The 20,087-nt window shown below is 42.1% G+C and overlaps 1 protein-coding gene across 2 annotated transcripts in view; it reads right to left on the bottom strand.

Moving 5' to 3' along the window:
- The window catches only part of mpdz (multiple PDZ domain crumbs cell polarity complex component), a 94,483-nt gene that overhangs the window by 16,639 nt on the left and 57,757 nt on the right, over positions 1-20,087 (bottom strand). For both annotated transcript variants that reach the window (XM_080452131.1, XM_080452132.1), the window contains 10 exons: positions 19,268-19,502; positions 13,918-14,117; positions 13,441-13,532; positions 12,417-12,498; positions 7,433-7,513; positions 5,978-6,073; positions 5,606-5,680; positions 5,104-5,281; positions 3,809-3,954; positions 1,515-1,598 (listed from right to left, as the gene is read on the bottom strand). In XM_080452131.1, coding sequence (XP_080308257.1) covers positions 1,515-1,598; positions 3,809-3,954; positions 5,104-5,281; positions 5,606-5,680; positions 5,978-6,073; positions 7,433-7,513; positions 12,417-12,498; positions 13,441-13,532; positions 13,918-14,117; positions 19,268-19,502 — 1,269 coding nt within the window. The remainder of the gene's footprint in view (positions 1-1,514; positions 1,599-3,808; positions 3,955-5,103; positions 5,282-5,605; positions 5,681-5,977; positions 6,074-7,432; positions 7,514-12,416; positions 12,499-13,440; positions 13,533-13,917; positions 14,118-19,267; positions 19,503-20,087) is intronic.

The raw sequence follows: 20,087 nt of genomic DNA, 5'->3' as shown, positions 1-20,087 counted from the left end.
TAAGTACAGTACTTGAGCATGATGTACTTAGTTACTTTCCACCACTGGTCCTACGTTATGTCCCTATCGCTGTGCCTCATCCCCAGTGATTCTTCTGTTTTTATATCGTTGCTGTCGGGTGGAAACCTTGATTGTCCATAACCGTTCCTTTTTTATGATTATTTTAAAAAACATTTTAAAATAGTGAAAATAGCAGATCTACAAGCTCACAACGCGTCACCCCTCTTGCCTAATATTTTAATGTTGAACGATGATTCAGCAATCGGGTTGACAAACCCACAAAGAAGACTCTTGCTCTTGGGGCTGACAGCTGCAAAGAAGCTGTTGGTCCTAAGATGGAAACCTCCCCGTGCACTTGAAGTTTCACAATGGATGCTCGCACTAATGGACAGGATCTCTTTGGCGCGCTCTATAGCTCGAACCAATGGGGCAAAAGAAAACATGCTTGACATCTTATCCAATGCACTGGAGAAACTTAAATCATGTTATTAGCATTATATGCATTTACTGTTATGATTATTATTATCATTTTATTTCTCTTTTTTTCCTCTCTTTCTTTTATTTCAACGGGTTGTACGTAATTTATTTGTATTTATTTTATTTACTTATTTATTTTTCCTGTCTATGCTTGTTCAACCTGTGGGCCATTTAGGGTGGGGGTAGGGAGTAGGGGAATTTCTTAAAAACTGGAGGGACAAATAAGAACCCCTTGTTGGGCAGTTTGAAATGTGTATTGGGATTGTAAAATGGTTGTAGTACCAGCTGACATGCTTGTCCAAACCTCCAGCTTTGTGAACATAAAATAAAATAAAAACTTGATCACAAAGAAAAAGCTCACAACGCGTCGCATCTTGTAGATCTGCTATTTTCATTACTTTTGTGCTACACTCTTGTATGATGAAGTGGGGCATCAATTTACGGAAAGGACATTTGAATGTTTATATGGAGATATTTCGCCCAACAGCGACGATATTATGCAGTACTGCTAAATTATCTACACCAGTGGTTCTCAAAGTGGAGTCCAGGGACCCAGGGGTCATTGAAGGGGTTCCAGGAGGCCCCCAGCAAAATGATTGAATATAGCATTTAAACACTAGTTGTAGATCTGCTATTTTTTTAATGATTTTGGGGGAATAAATACCATTTTGAAAATGTTTAACAACATAAATCGCCTCTTATGGGGACATGAAAAGGTTTGAGAACCACTGTTCTACATGGCCATTCCTAATTAGAGCTTGTGTTTCGGACCTGTCGTAACTCCTCCTTTTACTGCCACATTGTTTTGTGGCGTTGGCCCTTCGACCTCTCAAGTGACACTGAGATGAAAAGTACTTTTGCAAGACAAACAAAAAAGAGCTAAAGTTTGTGCTCATTGAAGGGCGTTCGAGTGAACTCGACACCAACAAAATAGCCACTAAAGTGTCGTCCTCTAAACCAAGGGTGTTCACTGTGACACGTCGTGAGCTTGTTGCACGTCGGTCAAGTGCGTTGACAAGACTCGTGGCATACCATACCTCTAGGATTTGGTCTCCGGCCCACAGTCTGCCATCTTTGGAGGCTGCACCTTCTTCATAAACTTCATGGATAATGATGGCCCCCTAAGGGCAGAGAGAGAGAGAGAGAGAGAGAGAGAGAGAGAGAGAGAGAGTAAGAGAGAGTGTGAGTGAGTGAGTGAGTGAGTGAGTGAAATTGACATAGAAATTGACCTATCGAAGATTCTGACTTTCAAATGTACATATTTTTTGTTTTGATTGTATTGCTGTATTGTTGTATTATGCTTTCTGCTTTGGCAATGTAAACGTATGTTTTCTCATGCCAATAAAGCCCTTTGAATTGAATTGAATTGAATTGAATTGAATTGAATTGGAGTGAGTGAGTGAGTGAGTGAGTGAGTGAGTGAGTGAGTGAGTGAGTGAGTGAGTGAGTGAGTGAGTGTGCGCGCGAGTGAGTGCGCGAGTGAGTGAAGGATGATGGGAAGATAACAATGGAGCCGTGCCTGAGAGAGAAAGTGGAGGACAGGCAAAGAAGTGACAGGTTGTGGTGACAGAGGAGGGGAAGAGGCAGAGAACAGAAGATGAAATAATGACAGCATTGAAGCAGCCTGATGGGAGAGCGAATGACAGCAAGGTGATGCGGGGGCACACGTTGACAGATGACAAAAATATCACTGAGAGGGAAACGGCATGGTGTGTGTGTGTGTGTGTGTGTGTGTGTGTGCGCGCGTGATGCGTGTGTACGTACGCGTGCGCGGTGCTAGATCATGGTTTCTCAAAGCGGTTGCCGCGGCACCCCAGGGTGCCATCAGCCCCATGACGACATTCCAGGGGTGCCGTGGAATAATTTGCGTTCCTGTGAGGCTACACCATTCCTTGTGCACTCTTTGCTTAAGTATGGTGTGTGTGTGTGTGTGTGTGACGTGTGTGTGTGTGTGTGTGTGTGTGTGTGTGTGTGTGTGTGTGTGTGTGTGTGTGTGTGTGTGTGTGTGTGTGTGTGTAGTGGTCTCTGTGCGTTCCAGCGTGAGTGTCATGTAGGGTTCAGAGGTTACATTCCTGGGTTGGATATTGTCTCTTGCGGCCGAGGCCAGACAAAGGGCTATTTCCCCCAAGCCTGAGCGAGCAGACAGAATGGACACACAGGCACAGGACAGGACAGGAGAGCAGAGGAGGAGGAGGAGGAGGAGGAGGAGGAGGAGGAGAGGGGAGGAGGAGGAGAGGGGAGGAGCACAACCACTGTGACAACATCATATTCTACATTCCTGAGCGCTCAAGGCTATTTCAGAGCTGCGCTCTCCGCCAGCAAAACATTCCCAGTGGGTGGCGTTGTTGTGGCTTTGCAAAAATGATCACGTCAAGTGTCCATCTATCCACGTATCAACTTTTCAAAAATAAATGGTGGATCAGATGGGGGGCATCCTGTACGTACCAATCATTATCCTGCACTTACAAATAGGGGTGCAACAGTTAATCAAACAAACTGATTTAATCAAGTATTTAAAAAAAAAAACTGCTAATCAATAATTTAATACAACAATCTCTCCCTGTTTTGGTCATTATAGGTGAAAAGTTTCAAAACAGTGCTTGTAGATCGGTTATTTTCACAATATTTACACAACAGTGTGACAAAATTGTATAATATAACGCTTGAGTGGTTAATTGATTTCTTTGGCATCTAATGATAAGTATGTATCCTGGTCTTTAAATCCAATATTACTGTTAGCTGAAAGATAACGTGATGACCTTTGGGCCTTTAACCCATTAAGACCTGGAACTGTGTCATTTTTAGATTTGAGCTAAAAAGCATTATTTTACACTTTGGGCTATTCAAAAATAGCAGATCTACAAGCTCATAGCGCGGCACCGAGTGCCGCGCTACGAGCTTGTAGATCTGCTATTTTTGAAAATTCGTGAAAATGTGTGCAAATCTTTGAATATATATATTTTTAAAGGGAACATTTTTAACTCAAATCTTTGCTTCTGGGGGGTCCCTGGAACAAAATATTTTGATGGGGGTCCGCGGCCAAATACATATAATGTTGGGGGTCCTTGACATGAAAAAGATTGAGCACCACTGATATAGAAACATAGGTTTTTCAGAAAACTGTTGGGATTTAGGAGACATGTAGAATCGGCTTCAGGTCTCAATGGGTTAATCACCAATTCATTCAATATAAAACCAGGCCATACTGGATACCCAGCCCCATCATTTCTTTTGGTGATGTAAACACTGACAGGGCGTTGAGATCAAAGCAGGCCTTTGATGCAGCGACACGGCCCCCCGTTTAGCAGCTCGTATTCTTTTGTCGGCTCACCAGCAGGGTGTCACAGCCCCCCACGATGCTCAGGCCCAGGCCCGTCCGGCCCTTGGAGATGTCAATGGTGGTCTCACACCCGGGGATGATGGGACAGGTCACGGGGTCGGAGACCAGGGTGGCGGGGGTGGACGAACGGCTCGGAGCTGCAAGAGGGAGACAGGGAACAAGACGCGTCCCGTCAAACCACTGTAAAGACTCTATTCAGTGCCTGCGAGCCAGAGGAAATGAAAAGCGAATGGCTTTTATCAACACGGCTGGCTGTCAGATGCCTGGCTTTATATTATCCAGGGCCTCGTCGGCAGTGGTGGAAAAAGTACTCAAATTCTTTACTTAAGTAAAAGTACCAATACTGCAAAATAAAAATACTCTGTTACAAGTAAAAGTCCAGAATTAAAAATTTACTTGAGTAAAAGTACAAAAGTATTGGCATCAAAATGTACTTAAAGTACCAAAAGTAAAAGTACTAAATGTTTGAAAATAGCAGATCTACAAGCTCACAACGCGTCGCTTCGCGACGCGTTGTGAGCTTGTAGATCGGCTATTTTCAAATAGCCTATGTATAAAACAGGGCTAAAGTGGTTAATGTATGTTTCATAATATCATAATTTATATCTGAAAAGTAACTAGTAACTAATGTTCTCAAATAATTGTAGTGGAGTTAAAGTACAATATTTGCCTCTGAGATGTAGTGGAGTAGAAGTAAAAGTATTGGAAATTGGAAATACTCAAGTAAAGTACAAATACCTCAAAATTGTACTTAAGTACAGTACTTAAGTAAATGTACTTAGTTACTTTCCACCACTGCTCGTCGGTCTACTAATGTAACTTTCCGGAACCATAAGTCAATAACAAGATAACGCTGCAGCGCAGATAACTCGGCGTACACCGCTGAAATACATGTGTGCACAAGTGTGATGTTTGATCAGTTTCTTATGCAAACTAGCTCATCAAGAGTGTAACCACAAGCTTGCGCAGCTAACCTAGGGTGACCATATTTTAATCACACAAATCTGATTTCAGAAATTGTGAAAATAGACGACCTATAAGCTATTGTCACTACTTTTACCAATTTATTTTACATTTATTTTTATTTAAATTTTCACCTGGATGGGGGACAGTTATTTTAGCACTTTAGCACACCAATTGACTGCACCTTTCAACAGCATATGATAACCATATGTAAGCAAGTGTTATTATTATTTTTTTTAAACGTGACAAACGCGGCCAAACTGGGAGGTCTGGTCACTGTAAGCTAAGCACTATTGACACGGCATGATTGTCAGATGGCTCACTCCTGATGGGCTCTGCCTCCAGTTGGCCCGGGGCAGACGTGGTGATGCTATTCAGAGGGCTGGCAAGGTCGTCAACGGAGGCTGTTCTCGACAGGCTGGATAACTGGCAAGACAGGGACAAGTCATCTGTGGAGAAGGTTAGCTTCACTGGACCTTTAGCCCTCAGTAGCGAGTTGACCTAAAAAAAAGAAGGACAAAGTGAAGTTATAGAGTATAAATAGACGATATTATTACACTTTTTGTGAATCGAGCAGATATATAAGCTCACAATGCATCACAATATGACGCGTTATGAGCTTGTACATAGGCTACTTTCACAATTATTGCATGCGACCATTGTACAACAAAGTACTGTATAATACAGGCATAAAAAGTAGATCATCAGACTTTTTTTTGTTTTTGTTGCACAAATAGCAACAAAGCAACACAGTCAGCATACTGTATACACTTTGCAGGTAGACCAACAAGGGAGGTGGCTGTGTCCAGTGACTTGCAGCCCTACCTTCTCCGCAGAGTAGCCCAGCACTGACTCGTCATTTACAGCAAGGACTCTATCTCCAGGTCTCATGCAGCCCTCCTGCACACAGAGACACACACAGTAGCATTGTTTACAATGTCAGTGTTAGCCAACCTCATCTGAGGTGTGAGAGAACCAGTTTAATAGCCCTCATTTTTAATATATGTGAATCGTCGCTGTCAGGCAGAAACCTTGTATCTCCTTATTTCAACTTTTATGGTTTTCTTTCCATAAAGTAATGCCCTACTTCGTCGCACAAAAGTAGTGAAAACAGCAGATCTACAAGCTTTTGAACATATGAGGTTTCCACCCAACAGCGACGATGTATTCTTCGACTTTGCCATGCATTTTGCATACTTCTTCTGTGTGTCCTTTCATTTCAGATAGGCTTTGAATCTCAATCCCGTCCCTGGTGTCTCCATCGACGAAGGAGATGCCCAGTCCACCATCCTCCTTTAAGTGGAGAAAACAAAAACAAAATAGTGAAAAACACACACACACAAAAAAAAACACTCTGGGCTCCATAATTAGAACAGGTTTCATCTGATCTTGGCATCCATGTACAGTAAAAGCCAGCAGATAGTTCATTGTTACCAGGCCAATTAGCACCACAAATATGCCTGTGCTGCACACAATGGATTTTTGAAGGATACACGGAAATGATGGACAACCGTGGAAGCTCATTAGCATCAGCTTCGCAAGACATCCATTAAATAGTTGACATTGTGTGTGTGTGCGCGTGTGTGTGCGTGTGTGTGTGAGCGTAAATATCCTTGGATAGCGCAGATGTTACCTTCACACCATCGTTCCCTGTTCTATTCTAAACCATATGGACAGAACCAGGCTTGGGACTCGACTCCTTTGGTCCCCCCCCCTCCCCTCCCATCACACACAGTATTGTTTCACTTGGGAGCTTTCTCCCAGAGGCCCAGTGGAGCTGCTACAGTAGTGATTCCCAACATGTGGGCCGGGGCCCACTGGTGGGCCATGAGTATGTTGCAAGTGGTCCCTCAAATAAACATGAACCCATTAAGACTGATTCAACAAATGCTTTCTAAATCTAAAGATTTGTCAAAATAAAAATAAATAAAAGAATACAGAGTTTGCAGATGTACAAGCTCACAGCACGGCATGAAGTGTCGCGCTGTGAGCTTGTACATCTACTATTTTTGAATAGCCAATGCAAAAAAATCTAAAATGACACAGAGGCTTTCCCGGTTTTAATGGGTTAAAATACAAAAAATGGTGTAAAATATGTTTCAGCCGAAAGATGGGTGGGACGCGAACACTTTAGAGATTTTCAAGTTTTGGGCCCCGATCCAGAAAAAGCTGCATGGGAACATCTGTTCTACAGTATACCGGAACTGAAATCCTGGATATACCAGAATACTGCAACACTGTTCTTTTTTTTAAATAAACCTGCTGCTCAGATCAGTGCCTCTGTCTCATTCCTACCCATTCCTTTTGTGTACACATGTGTGGATCTCCATTATGGTGTAGTTTACCATAGAGATCAGGCTTCATTGCCATTATGGATAGTTGTGTGTGCATCAGTGAGTAAGAAGATGAGAAAGCGTCACAAAGTGACAAAAGGCACCTGAAACAACAATAAAATCTGCACACCAGAATGCTGTTCCCCTCGTGGGTATTTTTATTGGTAACGTTTCCAGCCGGGAGGCTCTTCCTCAGATCTCAGGGTCTGAGAAAGAGCCTCCCGGCTCGAGACGTTACCAATAAAAAATACCCACGAGGGGAGCAGCATTCTGGTGTGCGGATTTTATTTGTTGTTTCATGCATCAGTGAGTAACACACCTTAGGTTGTATGATGTGATGCATGTACGTCACTGAGTCCGTGTCAGCCGAAGGTCTCCCATTGGAATGACGTGATTCCACCTGGTAGGAAATAGACAATTGGTAAATCAAATTAAATAAAAAACTGTGATGATGTTTCCGTAGTGAATAAACAATAGGCTTATTATAGATGAAATCGTCATGACATCACAACAACCAAAACAGCATGGCATAGAGCAGTATTATTCATTAACCTTGTTTCTAGAACAACAGGACAATTATTGCATCGTTATTGACCATTATAAATATATAATTTTGTTCTAAATATCCACAGCTAATGTTCTGGACACTTTATTTTATATTGTGTGAAATACCACTCTACACGTTTGTTTACAAACATTCTGATCTGGTCTGTAGTGAGTGAGTGAGTGAGTGAGTGAGTGAGTGAGTGAGTGAGTGAGTGAGTGAGTGAGTGAGTGAGTGAGTGAGAGAGTGAGTGAGTGACAGACAGACAGACAGACAGACAGACAGACAGACAGACAGACAGACAGACAGACAGACAGTTACTAGGGGCTAAGCCGTCTAGATAGAAGAGGGTCTGTCTGTCTGTCTGTCTGTCTGTCTGACTGACTGGTGACAGTGCTGGCAGATTGAGTTTCACGGAGACAACTAACTCGTCATAGCTTATTGCAAACCACTTGGGAGTCCCATGCAGGAAAAAGAGCCAACTTCCTGCATACATATTTATTTTTGCATGTTTTCAGACGAGATTAAGTTATTTAGTTGGCATCGGAGTTATCAGGAAGATGGGTTTTAAGATCTTATGCCTTCAAAGAGCTAACAACAACAGCCAAGATTTTAATTAGGGTCTGACAAATGACAAACTCACAAAGTATGTTTAGTTGAACTACTGAAATGAGGCTGTGTGTATTTGTGTTGGCCACACCAGCAGCCACACATTGAGTCAATCAAACAAGCTGGTAACAATTTCCTTCCTGCTTTATTTGCTTATATTAGTTTAGGTTTCTTTTTAGCATAACACTCAATAGATCCTACTGTCCACTCATCACGGGAACAGTGCCTGCCTGGGTTAATTAATTGGCAGGTGTTTGTCTAATTGTTCTCTCTTCTAGTATCAGGTACCTAGGCTCAGGGCTATATTCACACACACAACACCAGAAAGAATGCCAGCAGAGAGAGAGTTGGCTCAACAGTGCAAAGTTATAAATGACTTTAAATTAATTAAGACCTGAGGACGATTTTACAAATGCCTTCTTAAGGCCTTTGCAGACAGGGTGCGATTTTTCGCACGGAAAAAAACGGACAATATCATTTTTTAAATGAACACATGGTTCTCTATGACCTCATGCACACCGCGCTCCGAATCTGCCGTGCGGCAAGTGGCTGCGGCGATGCGTTTTTTTTCTTCAATCGAACCCAGTTCGATTTGTGCGTCTTTTTGCATGCGGTAAAAACTGATTGACTAATCGCACCCTGTCCTTAAATCAGTGTTTATCAAACTTTTCCGTGCCAAGGACCCCCAAAATGATATGTATTTGGACCCCCCATCTGAAAATGTTTTGTGCCAGAAGAGAAGATTTGTGTTAAAAGGATTTCCCTTTCACGATGAAATCTTTCAAAAATAACAAGCAAGAGATTGTATATCTGCTATTCTGTAATAGCCAACTCTAAAATCTAAAATGACACAGATGCTTTCCCGGTTTTAATGGGTTAATTTAAGCTCATACCAAGTAGCAGTCCTAGCAAGGCCGGGCTACATGTAGCCTATATATAGACATGGTGCAACAATAACATTGTCCAACCCAGAACGCAATCAACATTGATCATTAAAATAATGCACATTATGTGTGTGGTCACTGGTAACACACATTATGTGTGTGGTCACAGACATTATGTGTGTGGTCACTGTGTGCAGTCAATAAAAGGCATAATGGTCTCATCAATTGTGTCAGCAACAACCCACAGTCGGCTTATTTGCATTTGTTCCACGTGCTGTGGGATTTGAGAGCCTGTTGCAGTATAGAGTCAAGCCTGCACACAGTGGTGGAAAGTAACTAAGTACATTTACTCAAGTACTGTAATTAAGTAAAATTGTGAGGTATTTGTACTTTACTTGAGTATCTCCCATTTCCAAAACTTTTACTTCTACTCCACTATATCTCAGAGGCAAATATTGTACTTTTACTCCACTACAATTATTTGAAAACTTTAGTTACTAGTTACTTTGTAGATTTTGATTATTATTACAAAACAATAATTTGTTGCGACGCGACGCATTGTGAGCTTGCAGATCTGCTATTTTCAAAAGATTTGTATACATTTGAAAACTTGAAATGGGACATAATGAGTACTTTTACTTTTGGTACTGGAAGTTCATTTTTATGCCAATACTTTGGTACTTTTGAATTCCGGACTTTTACTTGTAATTGAGTATTTCTACAATGCAGTATTGATACTTTTACTTTAGTACACAATTTGAGTACTTTTTCCACCACTGCCTGCACATAGTATGTCCAGGGGTATGGACTAGTAATATAAACAGACAAATAACTGGACACATATTTTGGTTTTAAATACCATACTGTTCTATGAGCAGTTCTTGACAGGAAGGCTGGCTGAACGGAGTGTACATTTGGGTAACCTTCATTCTTATTGGTAATTTGCTATACCAGTTTCAGCTATTTAATTGAAGCATTGAGCTGATTCGGATGCCAGTTCCTGGGGGTTGCTGTTGGAGGTGTCTGTCTGGCTGACTAACAAAAGAGGGTCCAGCTGCATCAAATATGCATAAATGGTGATGATGGTTAAATCAGACTACAGACATGTTACTCTTGCATCAGGGCATGGGTTTATTGGTTTGATTTCTGTTATGTCTAATATTGGTTAGTGTTGTACTGACATGTTATTGTATCTTGTTTAAATGTTAATGTTTACATCGTTAATGTCTAAATCAGCTCGGTCCCTGACAATGTCTGTGTCATTTGAGTCATTCTGTCCACAATGACTCAATACATTGTACCATCATCAATCAATACACTACCATCATCAATCAATACATTTACCATCATCAATCAATACACTACCATCATCAATCAATATATTTACCATCATCAATCAATACACTACCATCATCAATCAATACACTACCATCCTCAATCAATACACTACTATCATCAATCAATACACTACCATCATTACACTACAATCAATACACAACCACCTCTTCAGGAAACACTACCCTGACCTTTCCTCTTAGCCTTGCCTACTTGTTGTCAATTATTTGTACGAGCTCTTGTTTTATTGGATCTTGTTTACTTGATACACTTATTTGTTTTAGCTCTTGCTCATTAGATTTTCCAATTTCTCTCATCTGTTTAACCCATTGAGACCTGGAACTGTCTCATTTTTAGATTTGAGCTAAAAAGCATTATTTTACACTTTGGGCTATTCAAAAATAGCAGATATACAAGCTCATAGCGCGGCACCGAGTGCCGCGCTACGAGCTTGTAGATCTGCTATTTTTGAAAATTCGTGAAAATCTTTGAAAATATATATTTTTAAAGCGAACATTTTTAACTCAAATCTTTGCTTCTGGGGGGTCCCTGGAACAAAATATTTTGATGGGGGTCCGCGGCCAAATACATATCATTTTGGGGGTCCTTGACATGAAAAAGTTTGAGAACCACTGATATAGAAACATACGTTTTTCAGAAAACTGTTGAGATTTAGGAGACATGTAGAATCGGCTTCAGGTCTCAATGGGTTAAGAAAGTAGGTAGCTAATATATTGCACTTTTACCTTAGCGCTAGGTATATTCTTAGTTGCTTGTTTTAGAAGAGAATACACTTAAGACTTCTGGTGATTAGTAGTTTTCTTGCCTACCTATGTTGAATGCACTTATTGTAAGTCGCTTTGGATAAAAGCGTCTGCTAAATGACTGTAATGTAATGTAATGTAATGTAATGTACCATCAATACACTACCGTCATCAATCAATACACTACCATCATGAAACAATACACTACCATCACATCACAACACAATGCTATTAAACTTCATAGATTAGAATATGGACGGTCCATTTGGGTGGTCAAATGTCAAGGTGGGCATGGCGCTGAGCCAGGCAGCTCATCTAGTATGCACACCTCTAGGTTGCCCTTGTTTTCTCTCTGCAAACGCATGCCCTTTAAGACAGCAAAATGACTACCGAACATAAAATGTGTCTTTTATATAGAGCAGTGATCCTCAAAGTGGGGTCTTTGTGTGGGGCGGTGTTCCAAATGGACCCTTACAGGTCTATAAACTCTGAGAGCGTAGGATGGTTGGTTCCATTTGTACACTCTCAGAGTTATGGGGGGTCCTTAAAATTAAAAAATCACACCCTGTGTGAAGTGGGCGGTGTCTTGCTAGCTAATCAATACAATAATTGTATTGTAATTGCTAATACAATACTGAATGGAGTCAACCAATCATGTACAAAATATAAATACATTTATTGAAACACTCTTTATGATGGACGAAACCATAACTTTAAAAAAAACAATTTATGTTTTTTTTAAAGTTATGGTTTCTTATATAGGGCTATGCACATGTGTCATGTGACACTGGCCAATCACAGTCCTGAATAGATTGTGATTGGCCAATCACAGCGCAGGATAATTGTACAAATTTCCAAACCTCACTTATAGGGGCGGTTTCACTGCCCAAGATAATTGTACAAATTTCCAAACCTCACTTATAGGGGCGGTTTCACCGCCCAAAAAGAACCACTGAGATAGAGCCATTGTGTATGTTGTGTGAGTCGTGTGTTTATATGTGTTTCTTTCCGGTTGGTGCTTTAATGTTTAACATGTGAATGTGTGTGTGTGTGTGTGTGTGTGTGTGTGTGTGTGTGTGTGTGTGTGTGTGTGTGTGTGTGTGTGTGTGTGTGCTTGCATGCGCACGCGTGCCTGCGTGTGTGCATGTGCCAGGGGCACACATGTACCTCAGTATGGGGCTCTGATGCATCCTCCTCCTCAGTCTCTTTCACTGGTCCCACAGCCATCTGGTTCAGGGCTGCTGTGTTCCTGTTCCAGAGAGTCATTACTCAAACACAGCTCAACCCCACCACACACACACACACACACTGTTAGCTCCCACTTCAGCAGTGTTTAAATAGGGTGTATATGACATTATACATCCCATTTGTATAGGGTGTGTATACTGTCTATACCCTTTGTTCATCATTGATGGTGCTTTTTTTTCTGTGCCTTCCTATGACTGTACATCCCAGTACTTCTCCTACTCTGTATCTGTAACTTCACTGCTGTGCTGCCTCTAGCGCCTCAATTACTCCTGTGGGATCAATAGGTAGATTCTATTCTAGGACTCCTTTGCAAAACGCTTGCCCTTTAGACTGCTAACAGAAAATGTGTCTTGTACATAGAGCAGTGCTTCTCAAAGTGGGATCCAGGGACCCTCTAGTGTTCCTTTGGAGGGCTTCCAAATGGACCCTTACAGGTCTGTAACTCGGAGAGCGTACACATGGAACCCTTACGGGTCCATTTTGGTTCCATTTGTACACACTCAGAGTTACAGACCTGTGATCGTGCATTTGGAACCCCCCTCAAGGAACCGTTGACAACCACTGGTTTCTAGTGACACTAACTCAGTGTTTCAGTCAAGTGCACAACTATGTATGAGCTCAGTTCTCATCCACACTCAACCCAGCTCCTCCTGGACACCATCGTCACTGTTTCACGTGTTTGAGAGAGAAGGGAGAGAAGCTCATAGGAAACATGTGCTGCTTTGTTGATGTGTATAAGACCCGTTCTCAACTTGGAACACTCGTCTTTCTTTTGACACAATAGCTCCCTCTACTGGACTTAGTGCTACCCTACAATGCACTTGAACATGCCTTCCTTTGGCAGCTTTCATTTCAAGCACTCGGTAATTTAAGTACGATTTACAACAATTTTATGATGCTACAGGTCTTATTTAGTAATATTTAGAAGTTGTTTTTTCTGTACCTGACAAAGATGATCTTTACTTTGGACGGGGAACTCTTGATGATAGAGGATGCGTTCTGGTGACTGTGGCCATAGAGAATTTGTCCATTGATCTGAAATACAAACAAATTGCAAATTATGCCCCAGTGACCATGAACTAATGCTCATTTAGTTATCCAGAGCAGGTGTTGTGCTGCCAACCTCGGTTTATAAAAAAAACCTACTTAACCCATTAAGACCTGAGGCGATTCTTAAAAATGTTTTCTAAATCATAATTTTTTTTTTGAAAGAAATCTAAAAAAAATAAATGTCAAGATTTTTCAAAAATAGCAGATCTACAAGCTCATAGCGCGGCACTCGGTGCCGCGCTATGAGCTTGTATATCTGCTATTTTTGAATAGCCAAAGAAATCTAAAGTGACACAGATTGCGTTCCAGGTCTTAATGGGTTAAATACATAAATTAAATACCGGAACACAGGAGGACAAGCAGTATCTACCTCCAACAGTTCATCCCCGACGACCATCCGTCCGTCCCTGCCGGCCGCGCCGCTGGGGTCAATTCCCACCACGAACACGCTCATGCGCGAGCGATCCCTGTTCCCTGCCAGGCTGAGGCCGAGGCCTGAAGTCTTCCCTTTCTCCAGCTCCATCATGTGGATCACCCCTGGGAGGCAGCCGTAGCGCTGGCTTATGTTCTCTGGAACACAGAGAGAGAGAGAGAGAGAGAGAGAGAGAGATGGTATTTATTTACTGCAGGGGTTCTCAAACATTTTCATGTCGAGGATCCCCAAGTTGATATCGTCGCTGTCGGGCAGAAACCTCTCATCTCCATATTTTAACTTTTTGTGTTTTTATTATCTGAAGATTCAAGAAAGGGGTAAAGAAAGAAAGAAAGTCAGATAATACCTGTAATACAAGCAATGCTTGAAGGAGCATGGTTAAAATAGCAATAATAAATTGAGACAGAAAAGCTCTGTTTGCAGGCAGAGAAACACCTAAAGCAGATACAAATGAGAATTGATAAACAGAAAATACTTTTTCAGGTGGGTTGCCAATTTCAGGAGGGTTGCCAATTTCAACCAATCATTTATCAGCTTCAATTGTATAGTGTCCCAGTTTGTCTGCTCATTTCTTTGCTTCATCACTTTTCCAATTTCACTTGTTTAATCTGTATCCTGTGTGTGTTCTCTCTACTGATTGGATAAAATTGGTATCCTGACCTGAAAATGCATTTTCTATTTAATAAAGAGCTAGGGCGAGAGACTGCGAGACCCCTGTAAAAAAAACACTCTAGGGCAATGAGTACTATCTAAATGAATAGCTATTCAACACTTATTTCTAAAAAAAAAAAAAAAAACTGGGACAGAAATGGACAGGCAATGTTTTCAGTTCATATTAGTTACTCATTTTACTTCAAACGATGCAAGACTATCGTAATGATGTCTGTCTGTCTGTCTGTCTGTCTGTCTGCCTGGCTGCCTGTCTGTCTGCCTGCCTGCCTGCGATTTGCTGTACCTAATGCTCTTTGGGCGAGGACGGGCATAAATAGGCGGTGACGTGTTCACCTCTGGCGCACATTGCTAGTGGCGATTCTCAAAGGACAACAGTATTTCTTATTAAGTAAGTCAGTGAATAGAGAAGCTGCAGCTTTTGGGGAATACAGCCCACCATGGGGGAGGTTCCTGGAGGGATTTGACTCCAGGCCAGGGTACAGGACAGTACATGGGTCTCCAGAGACACAAGCACAACCACTGTCTCTGTCTGGGCACCTGTGTTTCACATCTGGATCCTAATTCACCTCATGTTTCTCCATCGACCAAAAAAAAGAAAACAGCAGCTAGGTGTGTTGCGTAGCTTTATGCACGACCATGAAAGGTAAATGTCAGATCGCTGACACTCCCTTCATCCATCTCCTCTGTCTGGATCTCTACACCCCCTCCTCTATCCATCTCATTATTTGTCTACCCACCTCTCTCTGCCTCTGCTTGCCTGTCTGTCTGTCTCCCTCTATGTGTGCGTGTGCGTGTGTGTGTGCGTGTGCGTGCGTGTGTGTGTGTGTCTCCCTCTCTCGCTGTCTGTCTGTCTGTCTGTCTCTCCCTCTCTCTCCTTACCTCTTACTCTAAGTCACCCTCTCTCTCCCTGCCAACTGCATCTCTCTCGTCTTTGTGTGTGTGTGTATGTGTGTGTGTGTGTGTGTGTGTGTGTGTGTGTGTGTGTGTGTGTGTGTGTGTGTGTGTGTGTGTGCGTGTGCGTGTGCGTGTGCGTGTGCGTGTGCGTGTGCGTGTGCGTGCGTGTGCGTGTCTGGATGGCTAGCATTCAGAGCGATGGGCTCCTGGTGTTCTGGGCTCCATGCCACTGTTGGTCCATCAGTCCTCTGCTAATCTCCACAACTCACCTAACCGGTCCCGGCATCATCAATCTTATCCCTGCAGGACGCACACCCACACAGATGCACTCACGCACACAAATGCACCCTATACTCTCAGGTGGTCGGAGGCTGGAAGTCTGTCCTTTATTCTGCTTGCCAGGCTGAAGGGCGTCGAATTGTTTTTTCCACCTTGAGCTGGTGAGTTCATCCAACAGTTCATTGCACTGTGTAGGTGAGTGATACGACACGATAGAGATATACATAAAAGGTCCTTGGGTCTAGATGGAAATATATGTGTGCATCCGTGTGCTTTTGTTAGGTATTCAAGACCCTCATGAAGACAAGCATTTGATGTGGGTGACCTCTAGTGGCAGATGTGTAGCAGTGCATGATGAAGTAAGGAACTTTGCATATTTCAACAACAGTGAAGAGCCGTAAAGAGTCCACGTAAAGAGTTTTACTGTAGGTTTCAGGTATTGCTGTGAGCAAGAGCAACTATCAACAATGAGCGGTGAACACGTCACCGCCAAATGGACCCGTAAGGGTTCCATGTGTTCGCTCTCAGAGTTACAGACCTGTATAAGGGTCCATTTGGAAGCCCTCCAAAGGAACACTGACAGTACGTTTTAACAGCGGGCGACTCTCCGGCAGAACCAATCCAAAGTCTTTAGTGTGGTCCTTCATATTGGGGTGGTGACATGTTAGGTTTCCAAAGCAGCATTTGTTTAGCGGCGGCTCTCACTGCTGTTCTATAGCAACTGCCTTGTGTTTAGAAGTCCCCAGACCAGTGGTGGAAAGTAACTAAGTACATTTACTCAAGTACTGTACTTAAGTACAATTTTGAGGTATTTGTACTTTACTTGAGTATTTCCAATTTCCAATACTTTTACTTCTACTCCACTACATCTCAGAGGCAAATATTGTACTTTTACTCCACTACATTTACTTGAAGACTTTAGTTACTAGTTACTTTTCAGATATAAATTATGATATAATGAAACATACATTAAACCACTTTAAACCTATTTTATACCTAGGCTATTTGAAAATAGCCGATCTACAAGCTCACAACGCGTCGCATCGCGACGCGTTGTGAGCTTGTAGATCGGCTATTTTCAAATATTTAGTACTTTTACTTTTGGTACTTTAAGTACATTTTGATACCAATACTTTTGTACTTTTACTCAAGTAAATTTTTTATTCTGGACTTTTACTTGTAACAGAGTATTTTTATATTACAGTATTGGTACTTTTACTTAAGTAAAGAATTTGAGTACTTTTTCCACCACTGGTGACATGTTAGGTTTCCAAAGCAGCATTTGTTTAGTGGCGGCTCTCACTGCTGTTCTATAGCAACCGCCTTGTGTTTAGAAGTCCCCAGACGTATCAGTATAGTAGTTGGAAATCTCCAATCGTCTGGCAACGCGAAACTAAGTAAATAGGAAGTACAGTGCCAGGTAGAAAATGTTGTGTTCACCTCATGACAGGAGCATTAAGAGTAAATACTGTAAAAAAAAAAAGAGGTGCTATGGGAGACAGCGTTCAGTGGAGAGAGGAAAAAGGAAAAGGAAAACATTAAAGATGCACTATGTCGCATTCTATTAAAGTTAAGCCTCCCCGGACTGTGTGTGAGCTGCCAACAGTGAGTTGGAGCGCACCTGTTCCTTTCTCCACACACTTTCCAAACCAGTGAACCAGATCACTTGTGCAGAAAGAAGCTGGGGAAGTGGAACATCACACACCTCCTACAACATAGACATTTCCCATTCACACTCACACACACACACACACACACACACACACACACACACACACACACACACACACACACACACACACACACACGCGTATTTATAGCCACGGTTCACAACCTTGTCTGGATCAGGGCCCACTTGAAAATCTCAAAGGCGAATGGCTGCCGCGTTAAGTGGTCAAATCGGCGGGCTGTGTGCATTCTAAATGCATGTTTATTTTAACCCATTAACTCTTTGACTGCCAGAGTATTTTCATAAAGTACTCCCCCAGTGCCAGCAATTTTCGTGTTTTTTTATTTTTATATTTTGAATTTTTCTCATGAAAATAATTTAAGGACACATAATTTAAAGACCCAGCACAAATCCGCCACTAGAGAGCAGCACATGACAGCGTGATCAGGTCGTTGGGTCTCTCTCACCCTTCTTGATAGATTAGACAGGGAAAAACATGAAAACGGATGTGACGTCGTCCCAGATTGTTTTGATCGGCAAAAATTACGATGTGATACACGACGGCGATGACTGATCGTCACCCAGACCATAGATTATAGAAGAGAACCTGACCGTTTGTCCGTTATACCGTGTGAAAAATCGTTTATTTACCTATTTTGGACGAAAATGACTGAGGAAAAAAATCAAAAACCGGAAACGGAATCCAGGACATGAAACCGGATGCAGATGTCCGTGAAGTAAGTGGAACTCGTGAATAACATTGAATATTAAGCAGCATAGCGCAATCAGAGATTAAACAATGAACGCGCGTCAAGCGCGTCGAACGCGTCGACGGCCAACTGGACAAAGTAGCACTTGACGCGTTATCGCGTCGTCCGCAGTCAAAGAGTTAAGACCTGAGGCCGATTAAAAAAACTGTTTTCTAAATCCTAACGCTTTAAAAAATATATATATATTCAAAGATTTGCACAAATTGTCTCGATTTTACAAAAATAGCAGATCTACAAGCTCGTAGCGCGGCACTCGGTGCCGCGCTATGAGCTTGTATATCTGCTATTTTTGAATAGCCTAAAGAAATCTAAAAATGACACAGATGCGTTCCCGGTCTTAATGGGTTAATGATAGATCAATCGATTGTGTCCCCGCTTGGATCAGTGGAACAAACGTAGTATACTTTTAAGTTCCTATTTATCCATATCACAATTGGGTTTTCTTTTTACATTGTTTTTTTTAATATATTAAAGCAGCCCTGTGTAACTTTTTAACAACTATAGGCTACTGCAAATTATGTCCCACAAAATGATAGTTACATTTTAAGCAATAACAATCATCCTTCCATAAATGTATAGACCCAGGGGGGTCCCTGCTAGGGGCTTGACTGTATTACTATGTATTCACCTGTTTCCTAGGCTGTGTGTTTTCCACTTCCTATATCATTGGTCATCTGACCAGTTTCATTGGATTTCATTGGATCAAATCGACAGGAAGTGGAAAACACACAGCCTAGGAAACAGGTGAATAGGGGAGACAGTGAATTTCATCCTGGCATAATTGCTGAGTCAAAGACGTTGACCGCCATGTTATTTGTGTCCAAAGTGGCCACTGACACCCCAAACTACAGAGTGCCGCTTTAATGTTATATTAGCAATACAATTGTAGTGTTTTGTCAATTATTTGGGGGCCCACTTGCGATAATCCTCAAGGCCCACCAGAGGGCCCCGGCCCACAGGTTGGTAAATGACTGATTTATAGAGACGTGGAAGTTGAACTCACTCCAGCTGTATCCGAACTCATCCTCCACCTCCAGCTCCTCCTCCTCCTCCTCCTCCTCCTCCTCCTCCTCCTCCTCCTCCACCACCTCCTCCGTCTCCTGGGTGTGAGTGGGTCTACTGTCCGGGATCTCCTCCAGGGTGTCTGCGTCCGTCTCTCCCACATGGGGCACCACAGGGAGGGACAGGAGGAGGAGAGGACCGGACGGGGACACCTTCCCAGCTTCCCGTCTCCCAGCCTGTATCCCCATCGATGGGAGTCACAAAGAACATGCAATGAATCAATCAGTCAAGCAATCAATCAATCAATCAGTCAATCAATCAATCAGTCAGTCAGTCAGTCAGTCAGTCAGTCAGTCAACTTTATTTGCTTAGACCAGTGATTCTCAAACTGTTTCATTTCAAGGACCCCCATAACTCTGTGTTATGGTTGTCCTAATAAGTCCCTAACATATCCTTATATCCTTATAAGTCCCTAATATATCCCTATGTCCTAATACAGTAGGTCCCTAATCCCTACAGTGTCCTAATATCCACATAAAACATCCAATATGTTCCTATATGTGAATCACCACCATCATTCTTTTGTGTTTGAAACTGTGTTGGCTGTAAAAAAAAAAAACGTTGACACTAGAAAGTCTGACATTCATTAAATCACAAAACCCATCATGGATTCAAACACTTACCTCACAGACAAGAGAAACAGAGTGAAAACGTGCCTTTTTGATTTAGTTTATCAATCGTTTTGGTCTCACATCAGAAAATCATTTTGTTCCAAAGCCAAGAAATGAAAGGCTGGCCATTATGTGCCACTCGATTAAATA

This window comes from Gymnoscopelus braueri, assembly GCF_963280865.1.
Source record: "Gymnoscopelus braueri genome assembly, chromosome: 15".
Taxonomy (NCBI): domain Eukaryota; kingdom Metazoa; phylum Chordata; class Actinopteri; order Myctophiformes; family Myctophidae; genus Gymnoscopelus; species Gymnoscopelus braueri.
Note: the sequence above shows the minus strand (reverse complement) of the source record. Positions and strands in the feature narration are given on the sequence as shown.